Here is a 13,817-nt window from a genome sequence, read left to right as displayed (position 1 = left end):
ACACACACAGACACACACACAAACACACACAGACACAGACACAGACACACACAGACACAGACACAGACACACACAGACACAGACACAGACACACACAGACACACACAGACACAGACACAGACACACACAGACACAGACACAGACACACACAGACACAGACACACACACACACAGACACAGACACAGACACACACAGACACACACACACACACACACACACAGACACACACACACACACACCTTTATTGATTTATCACTTGTGACACAGGCAAATTTGCATAACCATATTAACAAGTTCACATTTGCAAACATTATACATTACATACATTGCTCTTTACAGTAAAATAAAACTACATTACATAAATTGTTCAATTCCTAACTTATTTTAAACATCATTCCTCCTCCAAGGCATTTTTCTGCATGTACTGTTCCAACAGTTTAATTTTTTTCTGTTTAATGTAATCCTACTGTTGTCTAAATATCCAACTTCCTGTTCTTTTATATCTGTTAAAATATTCACTGCTTCAAGTGTGGTAGGTATAGACTTTGATTTCCATTTTCTAGCAACTGCGTTTTTAGCAGCCACCAGAATTAAGCTTAACAATGGCTTGCTATGTCTAGGCAATTCAGATCCTGTATCCCAGATTAAAAAAAAAGTCATTGCCTTGGTTACACTGATTTGCTAGCCCAGTGGTCCTGACAGAATACTCTGTAGGGAATTTCTAAAGTCTGCCATCTCCCTGCATTCTGATAACATATGCTCCCAGGTACCTCTTTCTTCCCCCTTACACTTCCAACATTTGCTATCTACTTGAGGCAACATTTTTTTGGAGTCTGCTTGGGGCATAAAAGTACCAAATGCAAACACTTCCAGGCAAAAATCCTAAATCTTTTAGATTTTTTTTGCATGTTTGGGAACCATACGTATGTCCTCCTGTTGTTTCTTTGTGATTTGCTTATCTAATCTCTCTCTCATTTCTGACCTCCTCTGACTAATTCTTGTAGGTACCATGTAATATTTTATATGCTCTACTAATTGTACTGTTTTTTTAACAGCATCTTCTGGACTAGATTCAACTAAAAACACAATCAGTGCAGTTCTTTCATTTAGGATTCCTCTATCCCTTTCTGTCTGCCTATGTTCTGATATCAATCCCTGATAGAGAATGCAGTCTCTAGCCCATAGTGCAAATGTCTTTTTGGCATCTTCCCATTCTGTTATATTTTCCTGTCTAATTATTTGTTTCCAATATCTTAGTTTCTTTCCTAGATTCCTCCAGTAAATGCCAGCCTCCTCTTGCCTATTTCCTGTACTCCTAATTGCACTCATCGCTGTCCACATAATCTCCTTTCTCCAGTCACTTGTTGGCTTAGTTTTTATTTATTATTTATTTATTTACATTTGTTGACCGGGAAAATCTGACTAGACACAGGTCCTTTTTCAGTGGAGGCCTGGGGAGAAAAGCTCAACATTAAAAACAATTAAAAACAATTAATTACAAGTTACAAGAAGTATAGGTAAGTTTTGTTTAACAGTAGTAGTAAACAGTTATAGTTCAAAATGAAATTAAGTATTTAGTTAAATGGTACAACACTTAATATCATTGGTGCCATAAAGACTAGCAAACATTTTAATAGCTGAGCTAGCAGCTATTACCCTTGAATAACAGTGGCTAAGATTACAGCTGAGCTATAGGTTTACAAGCAATGTATTTGGCTGCAGTCCAAGGTAGTTAGAGGGATGGAAGAAAGGGATTAGAGAGGTTGGGGTAGAGATGTTAGAGAGGTTTTTTACAGGGGCATGCCCAGTGCTCTTTTAGATGAGATTTTAGAACAGCTTTGAAGTTAGTGCATGATGACACAGAAGTTATAGTTTGAGGAAGGGTATTCCATAATTTTGCTATGGAGTAGGAGAAGAGAGCTTCTCCAGCAGAGTTCCTGGTTCTAGTTATCTGTAAATGACTTGCTGCTGGAGCATAGTGGTCTGGTGGTATGATAGGGTTGGAGTAGATTTTGGAGGGGGGGGGGACTTTTAGAGGATGATTTAGTAGTTTGTGGGCAAGTGAGAATTGGTACCATTGAAGGAAGTGAGGGAGTTCTAGTCAGCCTAGTTCAGTAAGTGAGGTGCAGTGGTGGCTGCAGTAGTTTGCGCCAGTGGCAAACCTTGCTATTTTGTTGTAGCAAGCTTCAAGTTTACCTAACTGACTTTGCCTTAGGTTGGTAAATATTGGAGAGGCGTAGAGTAGGGTGGAGATAAGGTGGCTATTTGCAACTGAAATCTTGGCTGTTTTGGTGAGGAATTGCTTATTTCTGTATAAAGCTCCTAGTTTTTTGTGCACTTTTTTATGGTTAACGAGATGTGGATGTCAAACTTGAGGTTGTCAGTTTCAACTCCAGGTAGTTTGGTGTGGTCTGTTTGGGGGATAATGGTGTTGTCATTGGCTTTAATATTAAATTGGTGGGTGTTTATATTGTGTTTGGTGGGTTGGAAGATGAAGAGTTTTGTTTTGTTTGGGTTAAGTATTAATTGTGCATCTGAAAGCCAAGTTTCAACTGAGGAAAAGGCTTCCTGTGTGGTCTTTTGAAGTTCAGGTAGGGAGTGGGATGAGCAGATGATGGTGGAAACATCTGCATACTGTATGAGAGTGGCCTGTTTGGTAGCAGAGGCTAGATTATTAGTGAATATGGAGAAGAGTAAGGGTCCAAGGATGGATCCTTGGGGACACCTATTGAGACAGGGAGTTGGGGGGATATATCATTATGCCAAAGAATGGATTGATGGTGGTCAGTCAGGTAGCCCTGGAACCAGTTTGTGACAGATTGAGAGAAGGATAGAGTATTGAGGACAGTGATGTGTTGTTTATGAGAGACCATGTCAAATACTTTAGCTAGGTCTAGGAAAGTTGCAAAGGCGAAATAACCATTGTTTTTATGTTGAAGGATTGTATTAGTGAAAGCAAGTAAGACAGTGGTTGTGCTGTGGTATGGTCGGAAACTATGTTGTGTGTTAGGAGGTTTAGTAAGGAGGTAGTTTAGAACTTGAGAGTGAATGCATCTCTCAAGTATTTTTGATAGAGGAGACAGAATTGCTGCGGGCCGGTAGTTGGTGAATTCTGTGGAGAGCCCACCTTTGTGGAGGGGAATAATGTGGGATATTTTCCATTGTGAAGGGACATAGCTTTCAGATAAAGATCGGTTAATCAGGATTGCAACTGGGTAGGCTAGGGCTTCAGCTGCAGTTTTAAGGTAATCAGCTGGGAGTTTGTCAGCTGCTAGTTTTGTGGGCTTTAGTTTCGATAAGAGTTTTTATATGTTGGAGCTAGGGATAGGAGAGAAAGCGAATGCAGTGGGCAGGTTACTAGGTGTAGCTGGAGGGGGTAGGAGAGAGGGGTTGTGTTGTTTTGCTAGTGATAGAACGTTTTTTGTGAAGTGAGTGTTGAAAGAGGTGGCAATGTTTTCAGAGGAGTTTGTTTTGTTTGGTGGAGGGGTTCCTACTTTTCCTGGGTGGAGGATGGAGTTGATGGTTGACCAGAATTGTTTAGGGTTGTTTTGGGTGGAGTTCAGGGCAGACTGGTAATATAGGAATTTGTCCTGTTTTATTAATTTTTTGACTTTATGTAATTCACAGAGTTTCTGTCTATCGAAGGTTTTTTTTGTCTTGCGCCAGTGATTCCAGGCTCTATCTCGGTTTTTCTTTTCTGATCTAATGGCTTTTTGTAGCCATGGGGAGGACTGGGCTTTAACTGTAGTAAATCTTGTGGGCACATAGGTGTTTAGGACTTTAAGGAAGGTGGTATTGAAAAATTGGACATCGTCATCAAGGTTGAGGTATTTTAGTGGAGTCAAGTTGCAGATTTTTAGGGCTGAGATGAAGTTATCAGGGTTAAAGTTTACTTTGTTACGCATTTGCTGATAGGTAATGGGTTTAGCCTGATGTGTTTTTTGAGTAGGAAAGTTGGGGTATGATCACTGAGGTTATGTGTATGATTGGGGGCACTTGCTGACTAGTATCCAGTCAAGAGTAGAATGCTTGTTGAAATTCTTATTTACTCTGGTGGGTGTCTGGATAAGTTGGAAAAAAAACATGAAGATTTAGATGGTGGGCTGGATGGTGGTTGGAACAGGATAGCCAGTCTATATTAAAATCACCTAATATTATGGTTTCTGGTGGAAGGTGATGATTTACCCAGCTGAGGAGGTTTTCTAGTGGAGGGATATTGTTGCCATATGGGAAGTAGGATCCTATTATGTTATTGGTCTTGTCTTGGTTTACTTTTAGGTTAGTATAGATTATTTCTTCTTTGTCAATTGGGCTAAGTTTAGGATTTGAATATTAAGATTCTGTTTATACATTACAGCTACACCACCCCCTTTTTTGTGCAACCGATCTTGTCTTAGGGTATTGTAGCCTTGAAGGGAGAATTTGCTCACTGGTAATGTGAGGTTTGAGCCAGGTTTCTGTTGGAATGATAATATCAGGGGAGTATAAGTGTATGGTAGCATGCAGTTCATGGATTTTATTGGTTATACTTATTATATTTAGGCTTAAGATAAGGAGGTCAGTTGGTTTCCTGTTGGGTGTAATTTGAGGTTGTGAGGTTATTAGGCTGACTGTCAGTGGAGGAGTTGTGGGGTCCAGGGTTTGGGTGGATGTCCCCGCTGAGGGCAACTATTGCTATGGCTGAGGACGTTAGTTTTAGTAATGAGAAAATTAGTTTGTTTTGGGGTAGCTTTTTGTTTGGGTGAAGTGGGTGATAGATAAAGTAGGTTGAGGGATAGTTTGTAAGGCATTAGGGTTGCTTTTTGTTTGTGTGGTGGATGTGATAGCTTAAGTGGGTTGTGCATTGGGATGCATTTGTTGTGAGAGGTGTATGAGTAGTGTGATGGTGTGACATGAGTGGTGATGACTGTAGTTGTGCAGTGGAAGTTGTTTGGTGGGGGTATAATGGTGTTTTGGTAAGATGTAATGTGTGCAAGAAGGGTGCATGTAAAGAGTATAGGTCTAGTGTGTAGGATCATGGTACTCGAGGTGGGGGGGTTGATGGTAGGCTGGAGGTGTGGTTAGAGTTGGTGCTGCAGATGTGGTTGGTTGTGATTGTAATGGGAGGGATGTTTGGCTAGAATAAGTGTAGGTGTGCTGGGGCGGGTGGGATATGGGGCAGGGAGAGGAGCGAAGCGAGTGTGGGGAGCGAAGGGGGCATAGTGAGCGTAGTGGGCAGAAACACTATTTGTTGTACATATCAGCTGGAACCAATCAATAGGCTAATACAACTCAGCACTAGTGGAAAGTCTGTAAGGAAACCCCGTATTGCTGGACTCGCCTTTTAAATAAAATACCTTTTTACTTTGAGTAGAGGGATGGATAGTATCCAGGGAAATGGAAAAAAACAATGAAGGAAGGCTATGCAGCTGTCCTTCTTGGCAAAACATGTCGCGATTATAGTAAAGGCTTAGGCAGATAAATGTATGAAAATGACGTGTCTTTAGCATTAAACTGCTGGGTTAGAGTACACTACCAATGGGACACAGGCTGTAAAGGAAAGGGGAAAGAGAGGTCGAGTGAACAGAAATGATCCCTGGAAACCTTGAGGCAGCTTGCCAGACCACAGTAGAAACAATCAGTTAAAGTGTGCCTCAAGACACTGGAGCAGTTAAGAGTAGCAATTCCTAGAGGTAAGAAACTTACGCATGTAATAGCATTGTTTACAGCTATAGCCTGTGTTTTATCTTCATTAATTTCATACCCCCCCCAAAAAAAAAAAAACCTGGAACTGTCTCAGAATGTTCCACAACAGTAAGATACTCTATTTTGGTTCTGTTAAGTACAAAATAATACCATCTGCAAATAAAGCTAACTCTTCTTAAATAACATATTAATTATATCCCTGAATTTCTGAGCACCTTTTTTTCTTTGCCAGTGGTTCTAAATATAATGTAAATAACAAAGGGGAAAGAGGACACACCCGCCTGGTGTGTTCAGACACAACCTATCAGAGAGGAACCCTCCCACTTTGAGTTCTGCTTCCATTTCTTCATATATCTTCCTGATTAACCTTATTACTGCATTAGGAAATGAAAATCCTTCCATTGCCCTACTCATAAAATCCTAGCTTACTCTGTCAAATGCTTTCTCTGCATCAAGACCTACCAACAGCAGCAGTATTTTCTTACATTTTGCTTCCCTTTGGATCATCATTGTTTTGTCAATGTTGTCAGATGTTTACCTCCTATCCACAAAACCACATTGATCCATATCTATCAATTTTGGCAACACCTTTGCCATTGTTTTAGCCATTATAGACATAAACACTGTAATCATGCTTTAAAAATGAAATGTGCCTGTATGAAGCTGGACTTGAGGGGCTTTTACCATCTTTAGGTATTACAGCCACCACAGCTTTTTAACCAGCATGTTGGTGTTTCCCCTCCTTTTAAAGTACTGTTAAAAAAACCTTCCTGATCTTTATCACTTTCTTCCCTCCTAGCTTCCAAACTTCCATTAGATTGCCATGTATTCCTGGAGACTTTCATGCAGATTGGTTATGCATCACGATTGTTGTCTCATCTCCTTGTATCTTACCTATTAATTGTTGAGCCTCATCTACCTCTAACCTTTGCATATTTAAGTCTTCCATGAATATTTCCATTTGTATTTTTTCTTGTTTTTCCATACCTCTACAGGATCTCTGGTAATTTTTCTTGTTGTAGGCTCCCTAAATTTGGCAACAACTCTTTCTACTTTCTGTTGCCTAACTTGTTGTGCCAAATGTTTTTGTGCGCTGGAATTCTTATTAAAAACAGTTGCTTAATAATTTTTCTGAACTCTTGCATATTACCCAGTTACTCCCTTATTTTCACTTCAGCACTCTGTAATTGTGCCTCTTGTTCTGTGAGGTTCATCTTATTCTGTAATACTTTGTCAACATTTGTTAAGCTTTGTCATCCTTTCAAAATAATTCAAAATGTCTTAACCATATTTCTTTTTCTTTTATTTCTACCCTATTTAAAAGTCCGTTTTTCATTTCATCCCACTCACTAGCTATATGTCCACTACCCTTTCCTTAAATTCCTCTCCTTTTAATAGGCAAGTAAGGAAATGCCAGTGTCTCATTTTTACTTCATTATCCCACATTTTTATTTGAGTAGTTATTGGCGCATGATCTGAAAAAGTTATTGCATGTGTGTCAGAGTTGCCTATTAAATGCACATGATCTTGGGAAATATAATTTCTCTATAGTCTAGCCCAGTTATTGTACCTTGGGGATTAACATGTACATTCTTTTAGAGTTCCTACTATTGAATTTGTTTCTTCTATACCAAATATTTTCATAATTTTATTTTCAGAAATCTAGCCTCTTTCAGTATATTTTCCATCTTAGTCCCCCCAGATACATCTTCATTGTTGCAGTCAAATTCCAGTCCCCACCCCAAGGTAATATTCCCTGCTGAAAGCTGGTTATTTTTTAAGCTACATAATAGCATTTTTAGATGGAATATAAATGCATGCCAGCATAATCCTCATCCCTTGTCAGTAGGCCATTATTACCACAAATCTGCCATTATTATGTGTTTTTCCTCTTTTATCACTATTGGAGCTTTTCTAGCAATTATCTTAAGTACTTATTTCCTTTGCCCCTGATATTCTGCTGAATATCCATCATTTCTTTATCAAATTCACACTCTCAATTCTTTCTGCATTTGTTTTCTGTAGCATTACTATTTGCACTTTGCATTTGCTAATATAATTATATATTCTTTCCATTTTGTCTGTACCTTTGAGATCATTCACATTCCGAGATAATATGGAAAATGTCATCTTTCTGATAAGTCATTATTTCCATGTGCTGTATATGTCAGCTTTTTTAAATGTCTGTTTCCAGCTTTTGTGATGCATGCACCCACTAATGTTGCAGGTTAATCCTTTATACAATTTTTTTCTTATCAACATTGAAACCTATGTCATATTTTGAAAGGTTTTTTTGTTTTAATGAAAACCCTTAAAAAAAAGCGCACTCACAGAACACTGCCATAACCTGTTAACTTAATACAAACAGACACAACTATGTACATCTTCAAATAATGAAGTTTAACCCTCCTAATAGGAACACTTGTCCCAAACAGACAGGTGCAAACATAGACCATAATTAACCTAAAATTGAGGTTATCCATGCTAAGATGCGTGTTATTGACTGTGCTTCTACATAAATCTGATCTTTTATCCTTTAAAAAAGGCATCTATTTACTTTAGTATCGTTATCCCATGCAAGAATAACTAAAGTGCTTTACTGTAAAACATGCAATTTATATCATGAAAACTTTCATAGAAATTCTGTTTAACAACGGAAATTGTTTTACTTACAGTTAACTTTTTTCTTTCTCTTCCCCTCCCCTCAGTGCCCTTCAAAACATTAATGACATGAAGTGAGGCAAATGTCTTTCAGTTACCCACAGGTTGAATTAACCCAACAAAAGTCCACTCTTTCCGCTTTTTCTTATACAGCCGTATTTCTCAAATGCGGTTAATGCTTTACAATCTCAAATTTATTCAGTAATTAACATGTTGCTGGTCTTCTTGTTCTTCATCTTCATCTCCCAACTTCAGATTCCAGTTCATTTCCAAGGCACTCCTGATTCTTTTAGTCAACTCCTGTGTCTCAAGCATTTTTTTCTTTGGTACAGTGGAAAAGGTTTCACTGGGAAAGTCTGTCTGTGTACTTTATTATCACAAGAATGATAAACAGAGTCCCCTTCTGCTTGATGGCTCACTTTGTGTTGGGACAAACTTTTGTATTTCCTCATTAGCCTATTCTGCATCAAAAATGGCTTTGATCTTCTGGGAAAAAAATATTCTGAAGACCGCTGTATACAGCAGCTTGAATCTCACACCTGCTTCTCTACATTCCATTATTGCTGGAATAAATGTATTTCTTTTCTGCCTGGTGTACAGTGAATAATCATTTCCACAAATACCCCACCATCTCTAACTTATAATACTTTGCCTCTTTTCCAGTTGTGTCACGATTGTCTCTTTCTGCTGGTAGGTTTGCATCTTCACTTATACAGACCTTGGCTGCTTTCTCATGACCAGAATTGGAGCATACACACAGTGTGCCCTTTCAGTTAACAGTTCCTGCTTATTTGTGCCTTCATAAAATTAATGTAAGCTGTTCCTTCTGTTTTCTCTGGTGCAGCAGAAAATCTCAGACTTCCCTACGTGCTCTGTTTTCTAATTCTGCCATTTTTTTGGAACATCTCTTCTTGAACATTCTCATACTCATACAACCGTTGAAGAAATCAGTGGCTAAGTTCATCCAAATATCTGTTTAAAGCTTCCTCCCTTTTTCCAGTCTAAGTTCATAAACCTGTTCAGTGTTCCATTTGTCTGAGCACATTTGACTTATTTTTCCCTGTAAATTACTGGAAGCCATATCTTGCACCAAAGCTGGCGCTTGAACTGCTTTTTTACCAAACAGCTGCAGAATTCTTCTCAATCAATGTTTTCTCTTCACCTTTTCTAGTTGAATTTCTTTTAGGCTCTCTTAGTTTCTTCTTTGCTGGTATACAGGCAATGTACTTACTAGCCAGTAAAAGAATATACTAAAAGTGATAGCCAGCCTTTTCTTTTCTTTCTTTCTTTTAACTTCTTATTGCATTTTAAATCATTATGTAACTATGATGCACATTTTAAAATATATAACTATCAATTAAGAACAAATAAAACTATATACAGGAGTCCACAACAAAAAATTACACTGAATTAAACCAGTAAAACATTTCCAATAAGTCTCTAAGTTTTGCCAAGATTAATGTTCTTGTGTGATATTTGATGTTCTGTTAGACAAAGTTTGTAATTCTTTATCACATACATTTTTGCTAAGCAGATAAATTCAGTAAAAGGATATTTTTACTTTTCCAATTCATTGTGATGATTTTTCTGGCGATGGACCAAAGGAGAGGCACTTGTGTCCTTGGTACAGAATCTGAAATTGGGACGTGAAATAATAGCCAGCCTTTTCTTCATTTCAACCTCTGAATAGCTAATTAAAGCTTCTATTTTTTGAGTGTTTTACTTTTTTGAGTTGACATATTCCATCATTGTTTCTTTTATTTTAATCGCCTCTGAACACATTTAATTTATTTGTCCCTCCAAATTACTGGAGGCCATCTCTTAAACATCTGCAGGATTCTTCACAGCCAGTGTTTCTTCATGTTTTGTAGATGATTTTTTTTTTCAAGTTCTCCAAATTTCTTGTTTGTTAGCATCCAGTTAGTGTATTACTAGCCAGTAACTGAATTTTACCCAGACTGGCAATTTCATTTGCCCTTTTTTTTTAGTTTCTGTTTTCGCACTAGGAGAGTTGATCATTGTTCAGTCCTCCTGAAAGTCTGTATCTCTTAGTATGGTGTCTTCGCACTGGGTCATATGAATATTTGTGTACTGAGGGCTAGCCTTCTAATCTCCCATCAGAAGAAGCTTTTTGGTGGACAATCTCTCTTCCATCCTGCATGATAAGAGGGCTAGCCATCAGGCAGTAATCTGGATCTGTTTAGGCTAGCTCCTCCAGTTCTTTGTTTGCTTGTCAAAAACCTGCTGTCTGTGTTAAATTCATGAGTGCAGTCTCATTGCCAGTTTAGTCAGGCTACTATTTTTTTACCTTGTTCTTTTATGGAATGACTGACCACTCATCATTGTCATCTATCCTTTCTTTGAAAAGGTGCTTACATAATTCTTCCATGAACTGTCTAGCATTCACTTTGTGATTTTGTTACTGCATCTTTCCACTTTTCTTGATAGCAGCAAACAAGCTTTGATAGTAAGTTTTTCAGAAGTGTATCTAATAAAATGCTGATGGCTAAATTCATCTATGTAGCTTGGATCTAAAGGAGGTGACATGACAGAGTATTAAACTGTGTAATTGAAAGCTGTGTATTATTAATGGGGCCCCATCAGAGGAAAAGGGAGTGTGGTTTGTTCAGTTAATTATTTTTTGTAATGTATGTGAATGACACCATAACTGGCTTTGGTAGATGCCAGCTCTGTAGCATAGAAGCAAAAAGCCCTAACTACAGCCCATATAACATAGCTTTGATTAGCAGCCTGGATTCTGGTGGAGCTGGTGGCAAGTGTGGGAAACAGAAGTAATGAGGCAATGTCTGCTTGCGTCTTCTAGGAGAGCAGCTACTGAGACATGCTGGGGTGAGTGCCACAGATCACTTAGTCCATTGGGAGTACTGGCGCAATGACAAGTGGCGACTGCCATGGTAAGTAGGTAGTCACTGAGGGACATGTCACTGTGTAGGCTAAGGTGACTTCCTTACTGTGCCATTGCATGTCTAATTATGTATGTACAGTATGCAAGCCAAGTGTATTTTGGAGTAGGTATACAGAAGAGTTCTAGTGTGAGCAGCATATTTGAAGCTGCAAGTTGATCGGTCATATCTTCCTCCCACATCAAGGTATCACAAATTCCCTTTCCAACCCCACTATACCATCTTGAGGGTTGGTAGTCCAACCTGAGGGGTAGTACCAAGCTTGGAGGATGGAGATAATAGGAGGGTGCCTAGCAACAGTTGGTTAAGCTAAAACATTATGGATCTAAAAATTGCCTTTAGGGGAGTCGTATAAGTGACTAGGTTGAAAAACTGTGAGGCAGCAACCTTTTAAATGTAGAAAAGAGTTCTCAGCATTTTTAGCTGTTTAGTGTAAAAATATGCACATTTTCATTGCATAATTTGGAACACTTTCAGGGATTTCTAGAGTAATGGATCTGGGCATATTATGAATTACTGCAGGGAAAAACATTTAGTATCTTTTTATAACAGCAACTGTACAATATGAAAATACATTGAGAAAAGTTCTTGAGCTCTTAAGTTGCAGAATTTTTGTAAGCAGGTGATAGAAAGGTGTGACACTTTAAGGGCACTAATAGGGCCTTATCTGAAGTATAGTGTGTAATTCTGAAGGAAAGCATCTTTATAAGGGCAGAAACTGGGTGGATTCAGTTGTGAGAAATGTGACTAAAATGGAATGTACCCACAAAGGCAACCTGATTAAGAGAGACTAACGGACAAGGTCACATGTACATTAAGATATGAACATGTATTTATTGTGCACATTTACTTCATTATGGATAAGCTTGAGCTAAGTGGAACTGAGTTTCCAGAAAGGTTTGCATCTTTTAATAACAAAATAAAGTGATATTGAGAGGATAGTAAGGAAATGAAATGAAAATGTGAATGAATGCTTTAGGTAGACAGGCATGTTCACTGAATACTAGAGTACATCAGTAATAAGAATGTGACAAAGAGCACGGCACAATACTGCACGGATACACTTAGAGGAAATATGAGAACATATATGTTAACTGAATGCACAATGAGTCTGTCTACAGTAGGAGATAGTAAGTAAGGTGCACTGATATAAGTAGAAACTGCAAGGCAAACCTAAAAGAAAGACTGTGCTAATAACCGGTTGCAGACAAAAGCTTCAAGTGTGAGAAGAAGAATAAAGATAGAGATTTGATTCTTTGTCAACTTCCTCACTGTACAAACTTTTCTGTGCTTTTCTTTTAGTTGTGTGCCTGTGGGAAACGGGGTGAGTACCTGAAGGAGTAAATGTTAACACTGATAAACTAGTGAAAGGAGAAATGTATAATCATTGTTTTTTTGTGTATTCGTGTTTTATAGGATATAACAGTACCAGAACAGTCATGGTACTGGCCAAAATTATTTGTTGCAGATGAAGAGGAAGAGGAGGAGGAGGAAGAGGATTATGAGCAGGAAGAAGATGAAGAAGATGAAGAGGATGAAGAATATGAATCTTTAACTGTAAGTTTATTTTAATATAAATTTTATGTTTCCATAATTCTGTAAATAAAGCCGTTAACGGTCTGAGTGGCAATTTTTTTATATGGAGACATAGTTGTCTGCATGTTTTTCTTTCTAGATAAAGAGATACTTTTGAACACTAAGTTTCATTCATGTAGAAACTCCATTTTTGTTGCAAAATACACAGTTAGTCTACAGGGGTATACAGTGACAGATACAGTGAGAGTTTGCCTTGTCTATCATTGTCAGAAAAAAATGGAAGAATGCAGACACATCAAAAAAAGTGTGTCAACAGCTGCTTATGTAATACACTGATGAGGAAAATATTAGTACAAAGAATGAAAAGGTCAATTTAAAACAGAAACAGTACATAAATGAATGGTGCTTTTTAGATCAGAAGTCATGCAAACATTATATATATTTGTCTTTGATGGCTTTTGTTTAGTTACTCTGAAGAGAACTGAAACCTAGACATTTGGTTTCAGCCGAACGTTTTGTAAATGTACACTGTCAGTTTACAAAGGCCATTCTGATATGAATTCCCCCCCAACTTCAAAGGTGACGTCCGGATCTACCATCCTCAGAACGTGTTTGCCACCAGTCTAAATGCCATTGCTTGATCATCGGTCTAAGTGTCCATTCTGTTGCAGATAAGTCCCCTGTTGGGGTTTTTTTTTTTTTTTTACTTACATTTTTTTTTTTTGTTGCTTGTGGAATTTCATGTTATCCAAAAAGGGTAAATGCCAATGTAGAAGACATATTCCCCATAAAGACTGCCATGAACAGTGTCTGTTTTGCCTTGGTGCCTCGCACGACCTTAAGTTCTGTACCATCTGTTAGGCCTTTGTACCTAAAACCCTTCTTTGTAGACTCTCTTCCTTGGTGCTGTATTGTGGTAACCAGAGTCTTGAGCTTCTTGTGGAAGACATGATGGAAGGAACTTTCCACTCCGAAGGACAGCTGTCAGTGAAGAAAAGGCCAATAAGCTT

General features: G+C 38.2%; 1 protein-coding gene across 1 annotated transcript in view; it reads left to right on the top strand.

Annotated features, from left to right (window-relative positions):
• Nucleotides 1-13,817, top strand: part of LOC122792406 (G patch domain-containing protein 11-like) — a 339,605-nt gene that overhangs the window by 219,054 nt on the left and 106,734 nt on the right. The window contains exon 6 of the mRNA XM_044060194.1: nucleotides 12,688-12,828. Within this exon, the coding sequence (XP_043916129.1) occupies nucleotides 12,688-12,828 (141 nt within the window). The remainder of the gene's footprint in view (nucleotides 1-12,687; nucleotides 12,829-13,817) is intronic.

This window comes from Protopterus annectens, chromosome 1.part2 (genome assembly GCF_019279795.1).
Source record: "Protopterus annectens isolate FY-2018-M chromosome 1.part2, PAN1.0, whole genome shotgun sequence".
In the NCBI taxonomy this organism is placed as follows: Eukaryota; Metazoa; Chordata; order Ceratodontiformes; family Protopteridae; genus Protopterus; species Protopterus annectens.
Note: the sequence above shows the minus strand (reverse complement) of the source record. Positions and strands in the feature narration are given on the sequence as shown.